This window comes from Anser brachyrhynchus (genome assembly GCF_964034855.1).
Source record: "Anser brachyrhynchus genome assembly, chromosome: 10".
NCBI lineage: Eukaryota > Metazoa > Chordata > Aves > Anseriformes > Anatidae > Anser > Anser brachyrhynchus.
In genome coordinates, this window is record NC_137705.1 from 18,897,443 (window position 1) to 18,920,882 (window position 23,440).

Sequence of the window (23,440 nt, forward strand, 5' to 3'; positions counted from 1 at the left end):
GTTCCTAAGGTATGCAAAAAGGGATTGCAATAAAATAAGTAGCATCAAAAATGCAAGGGATAATAAAAAGTTTGTGAAGTTCTGCAGAAAGGAAGAGTTATTCCTGCAGCACAGATGGCACAGCTTCAAGATACTCCTTGATAAGTTAGGGGATTTTCCAGAAGAATATTCAAATGTGTAGTGATACAGAACATGCTAACTTCTGAAAAAAATACACTGTAAACATTACTAGGAAGCAACGGTATTTAAGCAGAGAACAGATTACTACTGTAATATTATTTGTTAAACTTAATTTTCTTCTGAACATATTTTATTTTACTAATGAAGATCAAATTTCTTTACAGCATCACTGTTCTCTTGTTAATGATAGAGATCTGAAATCCAAGAACAGATGCACAGTAGGGTCAAAACATGTGAAAACAAGTGTTCCAGGGAGATTCATGCTGTTGCTGGAAAATAGAAAAACAGGAGAATCTTGATTTCTCCTGTGAAGCAGATTAAGTGTTAAAGCACTAAATCCAAAGCCAAGTATCTTCAGAAATAAGTATTTCTGGAATTAAAATAGCAAGGAATGGTTTAATTTGCTTAGTACTTAATAGTGGGGGGCTGTTGTGTTTTTTGTCCTTTTTTTAACATCTATAGATGTTATACATCTATATACATATATTATTATTACATATATTATTACATATATTATTATACATATATTATTATTACAGATGTTATACATCTATAGATGTTAAAAAATAGATGTTATTTTTTTTTAACATCTATAGATGTTATAGATGCTACACAGTTTGAGTCTTCCCTTATTTGTGCCTGCACTTCCAGACAGCTGTAATGTCTGCCTGACCATTCTAGTCCTGTCTAACAAATTTGACCTTGTTGATAAACTTCAGTCAACAATGAAAAACCTCACAGTTCTTACAAGCTTAGTGAAGCACAGGGCCTGGGTCTACACAGCTTCGAGTTGGCATTGTCATTGAGGGGAAGCCTGCAGAATATGGTCAGAAGTTTCTAGTCTAGGCTGGTCTAAGCACGAGTACGCATTAGTAAGGGCACACACCCACACGGAGCTTACTCTGTCCGCCCAGGCATTGACTGTAAGCATATAGGAGGGATGGAATGGAAAAAGGGGCTTATGCAACAAGGCTGTTTCTTCATTGTTTTTTCTTATAATGGCACTGATGCTGAAGTTAAGATAAGCACTTGAGGACATATAAGTCTTACAGTGAAGAGTGTCTCCATAGGCTGTTTATACTGTCCTTATGAGTCTTCTAAGAAAAGCTTCTCACTTACATTGGAAATGGGAATACATGTGTTAGCAGCCTATAAGCTCGTATCGTGGGTATTAATTTAAGTCACCTGAAAAACGTAAGCTAAAGGGGCTAAAGCAGAGCACTCAAAGGGGCACATTTGAAGGGAGGATAAAGTAAAATCTAAATGTATCTGTAGAAAGAAACACAATTCATTGTTTTTTCATGTTAAATATAAATATGAATGTATTTCCAAGGATATTTTCAAGAACCAAATTGTTTTGATGAATAAATAAACAAATAAATAGGCTTCTAATTTTATTCATCTTCAGGTAAACATAGCATGTGGAACCTTAATCCAAACATTATGAATATTCACTTCTGCCCTTGAATACCTGTGGAAATTGAAATAACCTTTCCATATTTTGAAACTCATCTTTTAATAGGCTGTTTTTCAATCAGAGTGGAGAAGGGAAGGGAGGAGAGGAGAGGAGAGGAGAGGAGAGGAGAGGAGAGGAGAGGAGAGGAGAGGAGAGGAGAGGAGAGGAGAGGAGAGGAGAGGAGAGGAGAGGAGAGGAGAGGAGAGGAGAGGAGAGGAGAGGAGAGGAGAGGAGAGGAGAGGAGAGGAGAGGAGAGGAGAGGAGAGGAGAGGAGAGGAGAGGAGAGGAGAGGAGAGGAGAGGAGAGGAGAGGAGAGGAGAGGAGAGGAGAGGAGAGGAGAGGAGAGGAGAGGAGAGGAGAGGAGAGGAGAGGAGAGGAGAGGAGAGGAGAGGAGAGGAATCTATCACATACTACTACTTTTGAAATATATGGCATGAACAAGGAGTTGTGAAGAAATTTACTCATATGAGTTTACTCAAAGAGCTACAACTTCAGAAGAAATACAGAGATATGTAGCATAACACAGAGATACGCAGCTTGGCACAATAGAGGCACATGCCCCAAAGTCCTCCCCTTGGGAGCAGTAGCACTTTGCAGTCCCAGCCATGGCACATAGCCCAACAGCATCCCAAGTCTCAGTTTTCATCTGCAGCACTACACGTAACAAGGGATAATTTATATTCAGGTCCTTTCTATAGAAATGCAACCTTCTACCTTCAACGGCACAAAGCCCCAGACATTGTAAGGGAAGCTACTAAAGCACTGTTCAGAACAGATTTCTTTACTGGGGGGAGGCTGCAATGCTGCAGCCCTAGTTTAAGCCTCCACAGACTTTCTGGCTTCGAGTGCAGGAAAAAAAAAAAAAAAAAAAGAAAAAAAGAAGTTTGTACAGAAGAGGTCAAGTAGAATAATCACTCAGAACCATTGCAACTGGGTGTTATAAGGAAAGTTATAAACACTATTAACTTTTGATGCTCTTCCAAAGGGACCTACATCAAGCCTATTTGGATATAACAAACACGTCAAAACAACAGCAAAGGAGACTGAACTTCAAACTGGCACAGAAGCAAAATCAAACATTATTGGAATAGGTAATGGGTAAGGCATAGGCTGGTAGCACACAAACTGTTCTTCAAGTCTATAACAAGCATGACAAGTATGAAAAGATTTCAGTCTCTTGCAAAGCTGTTTTCCGGTGTAAAACCTCCCCTTAGGATTCAGCTGCTGCCCGATGCTAACACAGTGACTATCCTTGCACAGGATCGTTCTGACCTGCAGGACCAAATTTCTACATGAGAAGGCTATTTAAGCAAGACACAGGCACACATTTGTTAAGTAATGATTTTGTCATAATCTTAACGGGACAGTTTATTCAACAGCAAAAAGATTCCTCTAGCAGCACAAGAAATCAGCTTACACTTCAGCGCTAAGAGTAGTGTGTTTTGGGGCAAATGGTCTTGTCCCCTGGGGCCGAGGGCAGGAGCATGGGCATTTCCCACTATTTTGGTGATAGGCCTGGGGGAGGGAGGGTGTGCAAAATTAACCGTACTGTTCAGCACTTCTACAGACAAGAACATTACTAAGTGCCTAACAATGCTGTTTGCAAAAACATCAGTGCATGAATTCTTTATGACTTACACAAGATGTAACAAAATGTTGCTTTTAAGTCCATACACAGTTTTGTGCAATTTGTTTCTAAAAAGGAAAAAAAAAATCACAATTTTAAAGCAAAGAGTGGAAATGGGTAAGTTGCTTTCTGCAAAACAAAACAAAACAAAACAAACAAAAAAGCTGTGTGCATGTTTAATACAAATCAGACATAGCGGACATACAGAAGTCACAGCCACAAGCCAGTTCAGCTGAAGTACGCAATAATGTGTTCGACACTGGAGACATTTCAGGTCTCAGACTGCTCCCCTAAAAGCAGGCTGCCCTGCACCCAGCCACTCGGAAGGAGACTGATGACCCTGTGGCTAAAGCAAGCCCGGGGGCGCTGGCAAACCAGGATTTGAGTTCCGATGCTCCGCAAACTCCTGGCATTATCTCGGATCAAGGCATCTCTTCACCCCACGAGCAGGCACCAGGCCTCTCATCTCCGCAGGCACTCGGCACACCGGGGCTGCCACCTACCAGTGAAGGTCTTCGGGACGTTTCTGGCGCTCTGCCGTGACAGTACGACTGCGGCACTCCCCGCTGCCGGCCGGCTCCCTCCTCGCCGGGGGGGGACCTTCCTCGCACAGCACTGGAGCTGCCGCCCGCCGGTCCCCAGCCCCGGCCCAGCGCAGCCACCGCGGCTGCCCCGACCGCTCCCTGCCGACGGGGGGGTCCTGGCAGCGACCCCTGGCCGCCTGCTGGGCTGGGCCGGGCCGGGCCGGGCTGGGCGGGCCCGCCCCCGGGCTATTTAGTGCTCGGCACGGCCAGGCGCGCTCCGCCACCGGCGGGGCTGCACGGCACGGCTCGGCTCGGGACGGCTCAGCTCGGGACGGGACGGGACGGGAGCGGGCTGCCAGCGGGCTGCCAGCGGGCTGCCAGCGCCCTCGAGCGGCACTGGGGCCGAGGAGGGACAGCCCAGCCCTCGGGCAGAGCCGAGCTCTTCCGCCGGGTGCCGGGCAGGGCTGCTGCCGGCTCCGCGCCGGCCGGGCGGGACGGGGCGCGCACCCCTCGCCCTGCGCAGCCGAGGAACGTGGACACCGGCTCCGAGGGCTGGCAGAAGAGCGGCAGCAGCGGGAGCGGCCGCGGCCGGTGAGCGAGCGGGGTCCCGGCGGCTGGGCGGCGGGGCAGGGACCGGCACCGGCACCGGGACCGGGACCGAGACCGGCGGCGTCCTGGGCTCGGGAGCCGTGCGCGGCTGGACCGCGCCGCTCCGCCCCTGCACGGCCCGGGCATGGGGATGGGGATGGGGCCGGGGCCGGGGCTGGTGCCGGTGCCGGGGCATCCCGGCTCTCCAGGGCTCGGCGGCAGCGCTGCCTGCCGCCCCGAAACACTTCAGCAGCTCTCCTCCTGACAAACGGGCGTGCTGAGGGAGCGGAGCAGGGAAGGGCTGGCTGGGTTGGCGAGTGGCGAGGGAGATGTGCCTGGGTGTTAACTCGCACGCCTTCCTGAAAACGTCAGGCTTTGCTAGGGAAAGGTTCTAGAGCCATTAGCTTACACACAGACCTGGGGACGTTTCTCAGATACATACAGGTCCACCCTATCCCGAGAGGGGCAATGAAGCGGGGCTACAGCAGGGGCACAGCTCGCTCTCAGCCCGTACCGTGGCAATGGTTAACTTCGGCTCCCAGCCCTCCCCATACAGCCACGGAGCGGGACTGACGGAGACAAGTCAGGCTTCTTGCATGAGCTGCTCCCCATTTATTATGGCTATTTGCAAGGCACCAGGCCCCCTATCTATACGAGACCTCGGGCTCCACCAGCTCATCCTAATCATCTGTTTAAAATCCAGTGAGCAAATTGCATCTGCCTGGAGGAGGGCGGAGGTGGACGAACACTGCACCAGATATGTTCCCCATCCACAAAAAGGGAAGACTGCACGTTCAATGGGTTATTGCTGAGTTCCTTCATATAGTACTAAAGTAAGGTTTCCAGATGTTTAAAAAGACTAATAGTTCAGTATATATTCTGAATTAGAGATCTGAATGTTGTACATTGACATACCTAAGCGAGCTGAAACCAGAACTTACAGAAATAAGGTTTCCTTTTATTACCAGTACAGGGAGCCAGTAAATTCTCATATCCACGAGGATCTTACAGAGAAAGGTCTCTAGATGAATTTGTGCATTTCTGTGATGAAATCTTTCTTATAACTTAAAAGCACCAAAGGTTCACTTGGGTTGAAATTTATGGTCATTTTGGTGAACTCCCAAATAAATTTCTTATTGATAAGCACTTCAATAGCTTTTCTCTTATTTTGGGGGGAGGAGAGTGAGGCGGGGGAGCGGAGTGTAGGAGGAAGATTTGCAATTTTTATCTGATTCATTGACCACAAAGGATTGGTCAGTCTCTTTTATAAAACCTGTTAAAAGGCTACTACTTTGGCTGCTGCTGTGGCTTTTTTTTTTTTAATCCTAATAATAAAGTATTATGAAGACATCTTCTATTATGAATTGCAGTATTAGTGTGATCATGGACTTGTCTGTGCTTATCCTGACAAGACACTAGACACTAACTCTGGTAAAAGGGGAACTCTACGATTTTCCTTGAAAAAGAACAACATTGGATTCTTCACTGGGTACACTAAGAGTGAGAGAAAAGAGGACGTCTTGAAGGATCTGATCCTGAGAAGTCCTCCCTTCTTGAAGTTAAGTGACTTCCTCTGTAAAACAGTAAGTTTCCTTTACATTTCTAGTGTTTCCTCAGATTTTAGAGAAGTTTATTCATAGATGAGTCTATCAGGCGTCACAAGTGACCAGCATTCTCTATCAGACAATGAAGCTTCCTTTATTCAAACCCAATTCTTTCTATCGGAAACCATAAAACTTCAAACAGCAGATAGGTTATCAGGTTATACAACCTCAACATCTAAAGGACAAACTCTGTTTTATATATTTGGGTTGGTTTTTTTGGCTAGTACTTCTCCAATACTGAGTCACTTGGAAATAGATCTCATTTGAGAGACTGGTTGATATTAAAAAGTGGTTAACTGTACTTCTGATGCAGAAAGATTAAAATCAGCCAGTTTCACAGTCAGTCAAGGGTTGGAATAAGAAACACAAGGGGTAATCCAGGAACTCTAAAAATGTTTGGCTGTCCCTGTATGAAAGATGTCCTGGTTTGGCAAGTTGGTTTACTGTCTTCCAAGAATAGAACAGATTCCCAGAAGGTGAGAAGGCACCGCTGTGGCTACTCAGCTTTAAAGGCACAACAGCACTGGAAAACTCCCCTCATCCATGAGAAATTTTACAGTTGGTTAGTCATTTTGTTTACTACATCAAAACACAAAGGAGTTTTCCTCTATTGCAACACTTATTAATGGTTATTAGAGTTATTAGTTAGTTTTCACTCCTATAGCAAGTCTTTACTTGCTAGGCAGTGGAATAGAGAGCACTTAGCTGATGAGACTTCTCCAGCACTGCAGAACTTAAACCAATGTTTCAGTGCTGTTGCCATTAAGTGATCACTTTGATACAGGTCTTTGTGTGGAACTGGACTACTCCAGCAATGTGTTTAGGCTAGAAAGACTAATTAAAGCTGTATCTGGAAGCTTTAGGATTCCAGCTGCGATGGTCTTTCCACCCCCAAACTCACCCGCAATCTGTGGGCAAAAATAACCCATACATGGGAAACACAACCACAGAAGAAAGATCAGGTCTTTCCTCATGGAAAAACTGATGTTTAAGACTTACACTGAAATGTTGACTTACTGGAAGAAGAGTTAAATAGAATTCTGAGCTTACGTTTTGAAAGACCAGAAAGTACTTTGGAATATTTCTGTCTTTTGTTAGCTGGCCTGTATGAGTAATGAGAACTACAGGAATAGTGTCAGGAAATAAATATTAAATTTTTGGTTTTAATGCTCATAATGAAATATAGGCCCACCGCTAAAGAGGGTTGATCAGGAGTGGCAGTGAAAACAGTGGAAAAAAGGGTACATCTATCTATCTCTTGATAGATTCAGGTTAAGATATGCAGACATTAAAATATATTTCTTCAGGAGAAAAAAAATACATTTCATAGTACAATAGTATCAAGAAAAATGTTTAAATATTGATTAGACTGCTGAACACATGTATACATCAACTTATAGTTAGGAAGGTTCAGTTTTAGTACATAGAATTGAATGGTCAGTCATCAGAAGATAGCGGCATCATACAGCTGGGGGCAGGATAAGATAGGAGCATCCAGACTTCCAGTGGTTTCCCACGTCTCACTTCATATGGCCAGTGCTTGAAAGCTACTGAGCCACACATTCAGCTCATCTGTGCTTAGGTCGCACTATAGGAAGTTAAAACAGGATATTTGAGATCCACATCTACAAATATTGACTCTACTAAGTACACTGTATATGAAAGACTACTTCAATCTCCATATTTCTGAGTTCAAATTACAGTGGTCCTGTCAATTAACAACAACCTTAAAAAAAAAAAGGCAACTTTCAAGTGGATAGGACTGCACAATTTTGTTGAGGACTCTCCAGATGGGCTTCATTTTAAATTTTAATATATCAAAGAGGAAATTTTAGTTGCTCTCTTAGGTTGAATAGATTCTAGTAATAACCTAGCCGCATATAGCAAGATATTGACTGCAAGCAGATTAAATGAGTTTTTCAGGTTACTTGTTGGGTATTTGCTCGTGTACTTTATTTACTGAATCAAATGATATGAATATACTATCTCAGAATTTAGATATTTAAGATGACTAATATGTTAAACATAGCTTGATCTCTTTCAATTTTACGTGCCACGCATGAAATTCATTCTTCCATTTGTCAATTCAGGAACCCATCCTCCAAAGAACATTGGTGTGCTTGGGTTTCCCCAACCCTTTATTTTCAGTTAAGCAGCTACAGTGTCCATTTATCTTTCCTTTCCTAATGGTTTTTCAGAATGTTCCTAAACAAGCAGCACAGAAGCCACTGTATTCACTGGTTCTGCTGGTAAATAATGAGCCTGCGGAATGAGGAATAACTGTATTCCTGCAAATTCAGGGTCTCCAGACTTTTTTCTTTTTCTTTTCTTTTCTTTTTAAATAAGTAGTGTTTCCCTAGCCAAGGTCCTGTCAGTGGTTGAATACCAGGAGATATTTAATAATTATTTCCTGATACTATTCCTGTAGTTCTCATTACTCATGCAGGTCAGCTATTGCTTATTTCCCCCCTTCCTATGAAAGAGTAGCAGAAGGATCACGAAAAACCTGGTGAAGCTCAGGGAACCTGAAGGTAGAAGACTGAAAGAGGAGAATATCATGGCTTTGGCACAAAGCAAGATGTATAGAAATACATGGGAAGATACACTTTTATACTCTTCCTCTGTTTTCAGATATTGAAATATGTCTCTATGCATTACAAAACATGGTTATATATACACATCAGTACTGAAAATATGAAAATTCAGATAAGCAGAATATGAATAAGAATATACAAACTCCAGTGTAGCAAGGACATAGATGCTCTGTCCTTAATTTTGCATGGAGAAATCATGCTTTCAAAGAATCAATCCTAAGCTTAAATCCTAGGTTTTGTTGTTTAGCTTCTTGTTCTGGTAGGGACTCCTCATACTTATAATAAAGCACTAATTAGCATTCAATTGTATGCTATCTGTGGAAATTAGGAAATGCATAAGTTTTATCTTTATACAATTGAATGCTACTATTGCCGGTATCTTCTGTTCATGCAAGGATTTCTCCACACAGGAAAGCAGATGTACATTAAGCTTCACTTTTTGGGTGTATACCTTACTTATGTAGTAAGGGAGAACTTGCCTACTGTCTTCTTTGAGAAAAGACTTGATACTTTGTCATATATTGCATAATATCGGTTATGTGAACACTTCCTTTTGAACTAACACGAGTATTTTGGATTTGGTTTCCATTTCCGACACTTAGATTGCCACTGCTCCAAGCACATGCCTTCCAACTATCACTTTCTTAGCATTAGGGGCTTGTTTGTTTTTCTTGTATACTGGAAATATACACTTCTGGATTCACATACAGTTCATCATATCTGAACCATACTGTAAAAACACTTTTTTTTTGGTCATCTGGGGAGATAAAGTAATTTACTTTATCAAAGTAGATCTAGAACACAGATATACAGGAACACATGGGGGGGGGGGGGGGGGGGGGGGTTATCCCAGGAGAGATTCTCATGTCTCAAGGAAAAGAGCTTTTACAGTTCTAGTTACACAAATGACAGCAAGAACCTCCACAAGAGTATTTTTGTGATTAGTCTTTGCACAAGAGCTGGCCCTTTCAGCGTAAGTCCAAGTTTGGAGACCAAGCTGTTGTGCTTGGCAATGCCAAAGAGCACAAAGACAAGATCCAGTTGTAAAGGACAAAATGAGCAGCAATCTAGGTTAAATAATTGGGTTGGATTTGATTTATTTCAGGCTATTTCTTTTGCAGATTTCCCCATATAAGCACACTGCTGTAGTATTCTGATCAGAATTGTCTGCAGGTTTTTTTGTTTGTTTTGGAGGGCAGGGGGAAGTTGTTTGTTTAAATAGCAAAGTTTTATAATAATGATATAACAATACTTTTAATGATCTCTGAGCAATGTGTTAATGGTAAATTAAGCATGTTTGTTCTCACTGCATAAAATTAAAAGCTGAGCCTTCCTTTCCTGTCTCCCTCCTACCCACTCCCAGAAGTTTAACAGCAACACACACACTTTGTAATTACCCAAGGTTAGCAGAAAACAAAGCAAGAGGAAGATTAAAAATAGGATCCAGTTCAGTATTCTTAATCCGGTGAAGAGAACAGTACAACAGTAAAGGGCTTAGGAGGGTGTGGTCAAATCACCAAAAGAGAGAGTTATTTCTAAAGGAGACAAGACTTTTCACAGGCAGACATGGTACAGCACTGTAATCAAGATTTGAGCTCAGACAGCACTGTGGTGACACGTGGATTCACACACGCCATTTCCTTACACAGTTCTGTTCTCATTACAAAAATTAAGGACTTGGGATGGATGGATGGAATTAAGGATATCACGGCTGTACACAGAGATTTGTGCTAAAACTTTGACTATTTCAGAAGGCTACAGAAGTTTAAACTTTTTGCTGGCAGAGAGCTAGAACTGTAGTAGTTTGTTTAATGCCTAGTGAAGCCACTAACCTCAGCCAAATGAAAGTATAAGGAACAGCGATCAGAAAAATCTGGGCTGACAGCAGCTGCCAATAAAGGCTGCCAATTTAATTGATGCAAGTGGCTGCAGAAGCAACTGCACTGATTCTAGAGAAACTAAAACCTGAAAACATCAAGTACAGTCAAGTCAAGCATCACCTACAAGATGTAATTGGAACATGACTTATATTTTCAAACCCCTTTTAGCCTGCCCAAACATCCTCTTGCTCTGAGGCAATATTACAGTTTGTTTCCTTAGGTGATGCATTATTCAATCAAGTAAAAGCAGAAGTATTTATTTGCGATCCTGATAGTCCATACCCTAATAATCCTCCCCCCCTCCCCCCAAAGAGTTCAAAGTTACTTAAAAGTTCAAAGTTCCCTTCAAGATATGCTCTGAACTCTGTCTTTTTGTTGTTCTTAGGGTCTGCTTGCTATCTTTAGAATATCTCTATCCAAGCAGGAGGAATAAGGACAAATCTGACATCACAGACCAGACCACAGGTAAGCCATATAGTTCCTGTATAACAGGGCAGAAGCGACGACCTCACTCTAGTCCCCCTGCAATACTGCATTAAGTGGTGTTCCACTCACTGCACCAAGCATGAGAGGACTCTTCACAGTGTACTGTACGTTCAGAACAAATGGATGCATGAGTTCCAGGAGCCTGCAGTTGCTGTAGCTTAAAAATCAGTTGTCATGTGCATTCCTAGGGATACCTGAATAAATGTATCTCAGGAGCATGGAAGTAGCTACCTTACTCCTTCTATCCCATTGGGTTCTTGATCTGGTATTACGCAACCCATTTACTGCATTGAACAGGCAAGAGATGACTGAACCAGGAAGAGGAGAAATGTAATAGTTACAACATTGGACCAGTCCATCTCTTCAGAAGTGAAGTTGTGGAGGTCTCAGAAGCAGTCTGCTTGTATTTGCCCTCCCTTTCACCACTAACCAGTGACACACTAAAGGCCTGCACCGTTTCCCAGGGTGTCTGACTCCTGGGATCAATATTCAGATCACAGATCTGACAACTGACAGCACTTTTCTCTCTGCTTTCTAAGCAGTAAAGCAGCTTCAGCACAGCTGCAGTCGCATCCATCTGCTACTTTAGTTGTGCCTTCGTCTTTTTCCCAAGACATCATTTACATAAAGAGCCGCTGCAAACCCTCTGGCAACAAACGCATGCAATACAAGGTTATGCAAAACTGACGGCCAGATGTGCAAATCTTTTTTGGAAAGCAAGAGTCGTAACTTAGATATGGAATGAAAGTATTTATGGCAGTCTATCTTGCTGGTTCACGTAATGAAAGATTCACTTTTAATTGTCACTACCTTTATTAAAAAAAAAAAAGTCTGTAGGGAGAATGGGACCATTTGGGAGGACTGGTAAAGTTTCAGTGAATCATAGAATATCCTGAATTAGAAGGGACCCATAACAACCATCGAGTCCGACTTCTAGCTCCACACAGGACCACACAAGAATGAAACCCTATGTCCGAGAGCGTTGTCCAAATGCTTCTTGAACTCTGGCAGGCTCAGTGCTGTGACCACTGTCTTGGGGAGCCTGTGCCAGTGCCCGACCGCCCTCTTGGTGAGGAGTCTTTTCATAATACCCAACCTGAGTCTCCCCTGTTGTAGCTTCATGCTGTTCCCTTGGGTCCAAATTTGACTGGTCCTGACATTAAGGCTATAAATTATGCTGTGTCTTCATTTCAGACTAAATACAAGAGACAAATTAAATGTAGACACAGTCCATTCTTTCCTTTAATAGTGGCAGATACTTTTCTGGACAAATCTGTCTCTTCCTGGGCTGAGGCACTAGGTCATCTGAATGGAAAAATGCCGTGCGTCTTGCAGATAAAAGGCCAGCAATAACAAAATATGCTAGAGTAGCCAAATAAGAAGTTTATTCTGAAGCATTTCTTTCTCTAGGTAGATCAGACAGGTCACTACAACCAAAGATAAATCTAAAGGGAGTTGGATGCATCTTGTAAACTCAACTACCATTTTGTGCAGGTATTTGGAAAATACTAAACTGAGAATACCATTGACTGCTGTAGCCAAGGAGGCTTTTCATTCCAACAAGAGTCACTTGTAAGAAACTGAGATTCAAAACGATGGTATGTGTTTTTAAACACTAAGAGGTGTAAGCCACTGGAGTAACTTAACAACAGTCGTAATCAATTAATCATCCTGCAAAGGCTTTAGCATTAATAAGAACCAGACATCTACATATGCATAGATGCAATATATATTTCATAGACCAAGTGTATCAACGAAACTCTAGGCCATCTCATGTAATCACAACCAGCTATTCTAAACTAGAGAAATGCCAAAAATGGATTGAACATGAATCACTGCACTGCTTACTTCCTGCAAGATAAGGGGAGAAAAAGTTAAAAAAAAATTAAAAACAAAGAACAAAAAGAGATAAAACTACACTAATATCAAGGTAATTCTTTGTAATTGTCAGAGAAAGCATCTGTGTACTCAGTATGCACATAGGGTGACCTCAGAAAGCTTTATCTAACAGAGAAATAAAAAAGTCTTTGAGAAGAAAGTTTATCAACCTCAAGTGTGTTAATGCTTTTAACGCACAAAGAATAATTTTTAAAAAGTCACTAGAAACAAATATGTTTCTTAAATACAACACGGTCCATGTGAAATCTGACCCTACCTCCTGCCTTGAACTTAGAAAAAACAAGGTGATGAATAAGAATTTTGTTCTAGCTTATCCTTTCCCTGTTGTAGATAGAGCTTCTCTAAAACTCTCTTTTAAGAAATATGCTAGCATCTGTTTGTAGAAACTTTATCCTGCTTAGTCAGGGCTTAATAGGTTGCACCTGCACTAATGAGTCAAGCAACTACTTAGCATCTCCCAGTAGACTCTTCCTCAGAATTACCACAGTGATACAATAACAAGCAAATCTCAATTGCTGGTTTTCCACGCAGAAAAAAAAAAAAACACTTTAAAGACAGTAAAAGTGAACAAAGTACTTTCATGGTGAGGTCAGGGTTTAGAAATTCTAAAGAGCTATCCAAGATATTAGCCTGATATTTTTATTTTTTTTTTCTTTAAAATCTGTTATTTATTAGTGAGCTTTGGCCCAGTGTAATGAGTTAAGACACTCAAGTATTAAAACACATTTACTTGGTATTCTTGTAGCTCCTCTATTGAGTTCTAGATAAGGAATTAAGTTCTGCTGAACAGGAGTACATGAACCACAAACAGCCTATGGCCACTACAAACTGGTGTGTGCCTCCAGTAAAGAGCCAGAAGTTGGCATTGCAAATCACAGTGCTCTCACCATCGCTGAATGCTGACAATGCTAACATCACCACTATTCATGATGGTAGGAAGTTTAAGAAAAAAGTTTGTAGATTATAGTCTTCCTTAGAGTCCAGAAGGGGTGATCAGTGGATTACGTAATACGGAGCAGGGTATATTATTTTCTCAGTACCTTCCAGTGGACAAAGCTGTGTGGCAAAATGTGCCAATTCTAGCAAAAACTGGCAATCGTGTAGCAATTCAGTGTAAGCTCAGTGGGCAACACTGTGATACAAGGGTCAGAGCTCCAAATAGATGCCAGTGGGCACTGACTGATAACATTTCTGCAACTAAATACTTCTCCACCTGATATTTTGTCTACAGTTACCTTCACTTCCTAGGAGAAGCTCACTGCATTCCTTCTTACAGTTCTGTTGAACTTTGTAGGAGACAGAGATATTGACCCCCTGCAACTTATTACTTATGGAAAGAGCATGGACACTGACAGGTGCAGGATGCGCAGAGGTTACCGTGTTGGAGGTCTTCTTTGGGCATCTAGAAGGTTCAAGAAAGCCAGACACTTCTGTTCCCTGTGTAAACATCAGTGTAGGATAGCAGCATGTCTGATATGCTGCTAAACACCTATCATTACATACTGTTAGGTAGAAACAGCAGCAGCATGTGGTGTTGCATGCTAGGGAATGCAAAAAGAGTCACAATGACTAGATTATCCAAAGGTAACACTGCATTTCTCTTCTGTTCTAAGCATTTTGTGGCCAACTCAATCTCTTGTTACATCTTTCTAATGGATTCAGAGGCAAAATTTGTCTTCATATAAAAATAGGTAGGTAGGAAGTATGTGCTGGCTATACAGCTTCCATGCTGAAGATAGGGGGGCCCTCTTCTAGTTACTTCTTGTAGTGGCTCCTTTTCTCATCATCACTCAACAAAACAGAAATTGCCCAAACCTTGAGAACGGTCACAAAGTCAGGGGTGTAAAAAGATTATATGTAGAAAACATAAATTACTCAATAGGGAAAATGCAGTGTTACTGTAACATTCAAGCATCCTAATCCAGCCTCAAGAACTACTCACCCTAGACCAAGGCAAGTGGTTCTTGACATCCCTCTCTAGTGATTAATTAACCCATTTGTTACTGGGTATGGTCCCACTTCAGTTATATTAGTCCCTGTCACGTAAATGGCCTTATTACAAAAGAGATCAAAAGCAGATCAAGTTGCTTGCACTGGATTAAAGTTTAAAAAACAGGCATTTCATTTCTAAATCAGTATTGCTTGCCTAGGGTGTCTGAATGAATTCAAACACAACATCTAGACAAAAACAAGACAAACATACAAAACAGTATACTAGTTAGGACACTGTTTGGAAAGCCAGGGAGCTTTGGCGGTTTTTAGCTCTAACATTCCTGTATGATGTTGAGCAGATCACTGTGACCTGTTCCTCAATGTCACTTTAAAATTTAATAGTGCATGGCCCAGTCTCTATGAAGTACAGAACATAAAATCCAACAGGGACTTTGAACTGCTCAAATGCCATTGTAATGAAAATTACATTATCAGACAGAGAATTATTATGAATATTGAGTACCTGTTGGCATGTCCATTTTGAAAAGGGCAAACACATTATTCTGTATTTTCTTTGTTCTTAGCAGTGTCAGATGATTTGCACATAATTCTTGGATTTTTATAGCCTGTATGAGGACAACACTTGACATTCTCACTCCTCCAAAACAGCAAAGTAAGCAGACTTTGTCGCTCAACTAAAGATCAAGAGTGGAGTAAGAGTTGAAAAACTGGAACTTCGTGCCTTCTTTGGAACAGAAGTCCTCCTAAAACAAGACCTGAACAAGTTCTGCTGGCTGTTTCATAAATCCTACCCTTATGTCAACCTTACCAGCAGTGCTACAGAGACACTTTGGAAAACAGTTAGCACCATCTATTGTAATAAATAATCTGATTCATTCCATATGCAGTTGATAAGTAATTGTGGAGAGCTGTCTATCAGGTACCTTTCTTTGCTGTTATTCTTTCAGCTGAAGACTCAGTTAAGGTTGCCGTCTCTCCCTTTATTTTGTACATTTAATTGGAAATATGAGGAAAGGAAGATCAATAATTTCTTATTGACTTGAGGCAACTGATACCAACTTCCTGACTTGACCATGCCCTATGTACGTCAGCAGAGAGATTACACTGTATAGCTGTCAAAAGAAAAACAATAACAGACTGGGATATAACCATTGCCTGCAACCAGACATGTTGGTTTAAGACATGTAAAGTGATATCTGTTCCCTTTCTCAAACAGGAGGTGCTTGAGGCCTCTCTGATCTTCTGACGCTAGCCAACACTGAAGAACTGTACACAACAGAACGCAAAGGTTGTACGGAATACAGAACTACAGAACAGAGCTCTTGAGCTCATCCTCCACAGCGTACATATTTCCCTTGCCTATACGTGCTACTGCGACGAAGCACACCTCCTTTTTCATAATACCAGGCCTTTATGGGTAAAACTTAAGGAACAAGGAATTTGATCTCTCATAAGAAAGCATGCAAACATTGCAGCTCCATCTTTGATTGCTAGAATAAGAATGAGATAAAGCTAGCATGAAATTAACATTGAATAATGCATTGCACTGCATTGTTTTGACTAATAATATTAATATTTTGGTCATTATTATTATTAATAATAAATAGTAATTACAAATGTTGATATTTGGATTAACAAATATGAGAAATCTAATAAATATCTATCACTGTTAGCTGTATGAATATCGTGAGCCAATATGTCTAAAATCTCAATTTCTTTCCTCATTGCTTTAAGAGATATACCAAAACATAGACTTGGACAAACACTTTAAGAGAAAAATGGCAGAAAATATTTATCACTCTTACAGATGATTTTCTTATATATCTTGGAGATAGAATTGGTCAACTGATCATATGCTCCAAGACTTAAAATGTTGTTAATTCTCCCTTGAACTTTAGATCAATTCACAAAGTTAGCAGCTGGGAAGTAGAAGATATCAAAGGCATAGAAAATATCTAGATAACAGAAGAGTATATCTACTCAGCTTCAAAAAGGTACTTTTCTCTATGCTCCCTCACTTTCTTTTCCTTCTACTCTTTCCCATTTTATTGCCAATATTTGAGTTACTATGCTTGTGTTAGAAAATAGAAGAAGTAATATGCTTTATAATTAAGGCCTATGATCTCAATAGGAATCTCTATTGAGAAACCATAAATGAAGTACGAACCTATATTGTTTCCCTATGTAGATCAAGTCAACACAAAGCTACACACCACTGTCTGTAAAAATGAAATCTGTCACTCTGATAACACCTGCCAAATAGTATGTAGAAATAAATGCCACTAGAAAGCGAGATTAGTTGCGCAAATGTGACCCTCTGTGAAACAGGTTTTGTGTATGTCATGGTGGATGTTTAATAAGTTTTCCCTTTTTTTCTACTGCAGCACATGTACTGGAATTTTGAGACACTCTAATCGTGGCAATATAGAAGATTTAATTGAATTTTAACTCTGAAGGCTCTGTACATGTCTTGTGCCAAAGTTTAAGCAAATAAAAGTAGCTCATTTATTAAAGACAAATTATCAAAAAAAGAAACTTAGGCATAAAGCGAAGGTTTGCTATATGTCCAGCCTCATCTCTTCCTATTTCCAGTTTAATTTCAAATTTGATACGGCAAACAGCAACAGCAAGCATGGACAAATAATCTGGCTTCTCCAACTTAATGAACAACAGCTCTCGTGTATGTTTCCTAGGCACTTGAATGACTCCTAATCTTCAGTGTATATCAACTTTTTCAGGTTGTATATCAACCATAGATTGATATACATTTGAGAGTTTGCCAGATGCTTATTAATCAAAAAAATCCTGTTTTTTTTTTCCCTGAAATTGTATTAATTTGTATTTGAAATAAAATATATGCCCATCTTTAAGGGTTTGAATATATGTAAGCCTAAATTGGGTAGAAAGAGATTACTTGTTACATGTAATTTTAGCAACAGCCTACCAATGAAAACATAGGCACTAGCTACAGCCTTAGGAGTTATTTGTGACTCTCTGTATCAGCCAGAGGTGTATACTGACTGGAGTTTTTTTTTACTGTTTGGAATACCAAATCCAACTGCTATATTCAAACTATTAGATATAGTTTGTAAATAATCACTGTTTAGTACAAAATATGATCATAAGTTTTTTTATTAAGACACTTTAAATTGGTTTGCCAGTATGTAGTTTATGTTATGGTTCATGACCATCTATTTAAAGAGAAACTCAAACAATGAGGACTGAAATTTCTTCTCCAGATTCCAGGGTCAGAATTACAAGGAGCCCCAAGGAGTACCTCTGCAAACATTTTTGGATTGGTTCATGGAAATGGCTTCAATACTTTTCATAGAACATCCATGACATTTCACATTTGATATTACTCCTATGTAGAATGATGTAAAAATGCATTATTTAGGGAAATCCTAAAAGGGAAATTGATAAGCTGAAGGACAGATTAGTTTTATTAATTTATTTTGGGACTACAGTGACTGAGCATATTTCTTTTCTTTTCCGTAGTTCCGGAAATAAAAGTCACAAAGCAACCCAACAAGTTTTCATCCAGGAGTGTAAACCAAGATTGAATTTCCAAGGCCTGGGCACCTTCTCTGATTTTAATTCTCTGTACTTGAGCAAAAGATGACAAAAAACGCAACAGAGAACTCGACTAACACTCACTCAGCTCTCCTAGGTCTGCTTCTGGGTAGCATTTCACTGATCACTGTTGTCATGAATATATTAGTACTATGTGCTGTGAAAACTGAAAAGAAGCTGCAAACAGTTGGCAATTTATACATTGTCAGCCTCTCTATTGCAGATCTTATAGTTGGTGCAGCTGTTATGCCCCTTAATATTGTTTATCTCCTAAGCAGCAGTGTGTGGACCCTGGGTGTAACAGCCTGTTTGTTCTGGCTGTCAATGGATTATGTGGCCAGTACTGCATCTATTTTCAATCTCTTCATATTATGCATAGACCGTTATCGTTCAGTCCAGCAACCACTGAAATATCTCAAGTATAGAACAAAAATGAGAGCATTAGTAATGATTTTGGGGGCTTGGTTGTTGTCTTTCTTGTGGGTCATCCCAATACTAGGGTGGCACGTTTTTGCTGGTAATGGGACAAGGAAACAAACAGAAAAGTGTGAAACTGAATTCTCTGAAGTCAACTGGTTCAAAGTGTTGACAGCCTTTGTCAATTTCTACCTACCCTCTATCCTGATGTTATGTTTCTACTGCAAAATATTCAGAGCTGTTCGAAAGCACTGCCAACACCGAGAGCTCATCAACAGATCATACTTGTCTTTCTCTGAAAGCAAAAGCGTACATCCTGGTAAGACAAAGGACAAGCAAAATATTTGCCTCCAAAAGCAAATCTTAGATGAGAACACACCTCCCAAAGACAAGCAGAGGTCCCCTCAGCCCAAAAATATGGAAGCAAAGCTTCATTTCAGTGATCCTGACAGCTCTTCAAAAGTTTTCGTTAGCAGGAGTAATAGCAAAGTCCTTAAATGGAGCTGTTTCCCTCTCACCACTGCCCAGTCTGAGCCAGGCCTGGATAAAACAGGAGAGAAGAGTGTAATAAAGGACAACAAAAATGAAGAGGACCTTTGCTCACAGGACAGTGACTTAAGTGATGCATCAGACAGCCAAACTTTCACAGACGAGGTACCTTGTGGAGAGGAGTCCAGTCCTAACCCTGAAAGAGCCTGCAGTCCTCAGGAAAAGACAGAGAACAGGGACTTCAAAGGACTTAATTACCTGAGGAAAACCTGGCAAAGACTGCATACTCGTTCCAAAAACCATCTTCGAAGACTGCATGTGAACAGGGAGCGGAAAGCAGCTAAGCAGTTAGGGGTCATAATGGCAGCCTTTATGCTGTGCTGGATTCCCTATTTTGTATTATACATGGTAATAGCTTTCCACCCCCATGAACAATATTCCAAGTTACACATGGTCACTATATGGCTTGGCTATGTGAATTCCACCTTAAATCCGTTCCTGTATCCTCTTTGTAACCATAATTTCAAAAAGACATTCAAAAAGATCCTTCACATTCCCTGATAATGGTCTGATTTATTTTGAGCTAAAAAGCATCTCATAAATTCAATCAAACAAAATGTTCCAGTTTCAAAGGCTGGATAAAAGTGAGGCATGGCTAAAGTAGAAGGTTTTGGAAAACTGTAATTTATAAAAGAAGTCTTTGTACAAGTGGGAAATGTGCATACAACACCTTTAACACATTTGAAGAAGAACTAATTCCAATCAGGAATCTGAAAAACTCAGGGGTCAATCTCAGAACTGTTACACTATTGTACATATTTTACAATTTGAGATTCTCTCTTTCATCACGTAGAACAAAACTGGAGATATGAAAAGAGATCTTCAGTGATTATGAATTATTCAGCTAAGGAAAAGGCAGAAATAGAATGTGGTTTCTGTGACTGGTCAAGTATTTTTTTTCTCATTTAGCTTACTGTTTTAAACATGGGAGCACACTGCTTGAGAAGAGAGATCTTCTGCAGGAAGAGGTACTTTGCATAGCCAAAAAAGAACCTTCTACTCTTTGAAATATCTGACCTATTTATTTATATCTTCCTTCAAATCATACACTTTTTGGAAAGCCATATTGTAACATACCGTTTCTCTTTAATATCATGCTTGCTTCATTTATACCAGTACCTGTCAACTTCACTGAAAAGAGTAGTATTTTTATGTCCTAGACATTTTGCTAAGACTTTCCAAACTCATCATAGTATCACTATTCATGAAGGCTAGGCTGTTGCCTCTGAACTTACAGAATGCAGTTAATTCTGGACTACATGTATTTTCTTCTTCCTATGCCTTGGCAAATAGCCGAAGCTTGCAGTGGCAATACCAGTTCATATATATCTTTGTCTTACAATAGGCAAACTCTTCTGACTATAATGAGGCAGAGTCGTGAGCAACAACTCAAGCTTGCAAAACAGGAAATAAAATACATGAAGTATTTTTAACACTTTCTATCCTTCATATTTAATTGCATATTATAAGTCATGCTGTAAATGCTGTTAAATATTTCAGGAGAAGCATAGAATGATACTTAATACTTCAGGTTGGAAGGAGTCTCAGGAAGACATCTAAATACAACCTACAACTCAAAGCTGTGCTAGCATTGACATTACATCAGGTTGCTCAGGGTCTCATCCAGAACTTCAACGACACGCATCTGTGAAAAGAGCTTCTTCGGAAAGATTGGAAGGCGGCACTGACAGAGGCATTTGCAGATACATTTCACTCTACCAGCTCCAGGCTTTCCTTTGCTCAGCCTCAGCCTGATTTAACTGTTTCTAAGTATGAACACTAATTCTCAAAAGCAGGCGTGCCCTTTTATATAGCTGCAATCTATCCCCTCTCCCTACGTGCAGTGAGGTATAGGGTACTTCCCAATCAAGGGAGAAAAATATAGTTCCTTAGCAAAGTATGTAGTGAAATATGTTACATGCTCTAACTTATCAGGAAGCTGACAATTTAACAGAACAGTTACACCAAAATAAGTGAGTCTACGGACTGGGGAGAGAGAAGGAGAATTGAGGCCAAGGAGATGTCTGGCCCATACAAGGCCCATACAAGGAGTATGTCAAGACTGCATGCTACCAGGTTTGTGGCACTCCAGGAAAGCATTCATTCTTATTCTTCTGGGATGGAACGGAGAGAAATATTTTGGGCAAACAGTGTCTGACCTTTGGGGCAAAATTGCTATGGGAGTACCTTTACACTGTTAGTTTTAAGAAGAAATCCCAGAACCAGAAACTTCAGCAGCTGAAGTCATGTTTGCATATAATGGTGAGTTTATGTATGCATTTTTCCATAAGTTTGGGGATGATTGGGGCATCCTAAGGGTTCAATGTACAAAGAATATCCTCTCGCTGTCATTTTGCTGTGTTCATAAATTTATCACATCCTGAATATTAGCTTGCTTCAGAAATTGCTCAGTTAGCTTCACAACAAAGGTCTGATGGAACTGGAGCTGTTTTAACTGAGCACTGTCAAGAGTTTGTTGGGAAAAGTTAAAGGGATGTTCTGTGTAATGTGTTTATTACTTCAGAAAAAAAATGGTTGTTTAATGGTTGTAGGAAAAATTCTGAATTCTGTGTTCGTAATTATGGATCTTGAGCTACTTAGAGTCTGTCTGTGCCACATGTGCCTATTTTGTAAAGTGAATATGACAAGACCTACAGTAACAATGCGAGAGTTAAGGTGACTGCATGATGCTTGTAAACTTTGGATATAATACACTAACTAAATGCAAAGTATTATTGTCCTCTGTCAGTTTTATATGTCTGAATTACATGTCTGAATGTCAATAGTTGTATTTAAAGTATTCAATATTAAATGAAGACCTAGTATCTCTGCAGTTTAATAAATTGGTAGTTTGATATTTGGAAAAATCTGCTAAATGACTGAACTTTAACTCAGTCTATTTTAATGTATCAAACAAGGTTCAGTGATTTATTCTCTTTGGTCTCAAGTATTATGCAAGAATAGCTGCAATTAGGGAACTCTAAACTAGAAAAAATGTGGCAAAATACAGAGGCAGAATAATAAATATAAGTACCAAAATTCATTACAGAATTAAGGCAACTGTTCCACTGCAGGAACAGGATCTGCACAAGTAATGAAATACACCTTCTGTTGGGTTATAGAGAAGCATCTTTTGAAACATGCCCTTATTCAAGGTCTTTTCACAAACATTTGCTCAGATCAACATCCATTCTGCTCTTTTTTTCTATTGTCATATGCAACAACAATTCTAGCCAAAATAGAAGGTAATTTAGGAGAGCACTGAGGAAATCAAAGAAGCAGCATCCTAATTCAGCCACAATTTTATTAGTTAACGCGTTTATTAGTTAACACGGCTGAAACGTGCTCACCTACGGGCTACTTAGGTTAGCAAGAAGGCTATCCTCTTGATCATGACAATTGACTTTTCTTACTTTAAAATGCATTAATACATGAAACAGCAGCTAAAACAAAATCAGTGAAAGCTGGTCTAAAAATGATGACCATTAAAACAAAGAATACCTCTGGTACGATTAAAAAACATTTAAACACAGAATAGCTAAAATTAGGCAAATATAGCTGCCTGGATGCTTTTGTATCTTTTCGTTTTTATCCATAATCTTAGTGTCACTGTGGCAATGACAAAAACAGGCAGCATTGTCACAGTAGGCTTCTCAGATGTGATACATACAACAGGTAATAATAAAACATGAAAATGTAAGACTTCCTATTTGAAACTTTCAGGTAGCCAGGTATGTAACAGGATTTACCAGTTTGCTTCACTAAAAAAAACCAATCCAAATGGCTCTAGATGCAAGAGAAGCACAGGAAGGCAAGTTAGGGTAAGGAATGGAGAAGCCTACTACCATGTGGGGCCAAGCCTCAATGGAATATTCCAGGTGTGGTTTCCTGTAAATATTTTCAATGTTTTCCAGTTAATAAAAAAGGTCAGAGGAGTCATAGCTTTAAAAGAACATAACAAATTTCTTGGAATTTCTTGGACTGGAGTTCTACTTTGTTTAAGGTGTGGTAAGAACAATCAACTTTTGAGACAGAAAAAATGTCCTCTCCCAGTTTTTTCCTGTTTCAATTGTGACATCTAGCGGGCAACGAGAATAATTCTGGGCTGCT

General features: G+C 40.2%; 2 protein-coding genes across 8 annotated transcripts in view; one reads left to right on the forward strand and one right to left on the reverse strand.

The window, feature by feature from the left end:
• LOC308200488 (uncharacterized protein) overlaps positions 1–13,766 on the reverse strand; it is a gene marked incomplete at its 5' end in the record, with an annotated part of 148,921 nt that extends 135,155 nt beyond the window's left edge. The window contains 4 exons of the mRNA XM_080606352.1: positions 3,767–4,734; positions 6,881–6,887; positions 12,788–12,790; positions 13,726–13,766. Of these exons, the coding sequence (XP_080462478.1) occupies positions 3,767–4,734; positions 6,881–6,887; positions 12,788–12,790; positions 13,726–13,766 (1,019 nt within the window). The remainder of the gene's footprint in view (positions 1–3,766; positions 4,735–6,880; positions 6,888–12,787; positions 12,791–13,725) is intronic.
• Positions 4,036–22,206, forward strand: HRH1 (histamine receptor H1). 7 transcript variants are annotated; one of them, XM_080606760.1, is made up of 7 exons: positions 4,078–4,378; positions 5,788–5,958; positions 10,839–10,918; positions 12,350–12,433; positions 16,008–16,208; positions 16,690–16,785; positions 18,290–22,206. In XM_080606760.1, the coding sequence occupies exon 7, from the start codon at positions 18,410–18,412 to the stop codon at positions 19,829–19,831; it is 1,422 nt and encodes a 473-aa protein (XP_080462886.1). In that variant the 5' UTR covers positions 4,078–4,378; positions 5,788–5,958; positions 10,839–10,918; positions 12,350–12,433; positions 16,008–16,208; positions 16,690–16,785; positions 18,290–18,409; the 3' UTR covers positions 19,832–22,206. The 7 variants fall into 7 exon arrangements, with proteins under 7 accessions (XP_080462887.1, XP_080462886.1, XP_080462885.1 ...); XM_080606759.1 differs by lacking the exon at positions 12,350–12,433 and adding an exon at positions 12,434–12,537; XM_080606758.1 differs by lacking the exon at positions 12,350–12,433 and adding an exon at positions 15,355–15,443.
• Positions 22,207–23,440: the final 1,234 nt, after the last annotated feature.

What these genes read in the sequence shown, in the direction of transcription:
- HRH1 (XM_080606761.1), top strand. Translation starts at nt 18,410, where the DNA reads ATGACAAAAAACGCAACAGAGAACTCGACTAACACTCACTCAGCTCTC.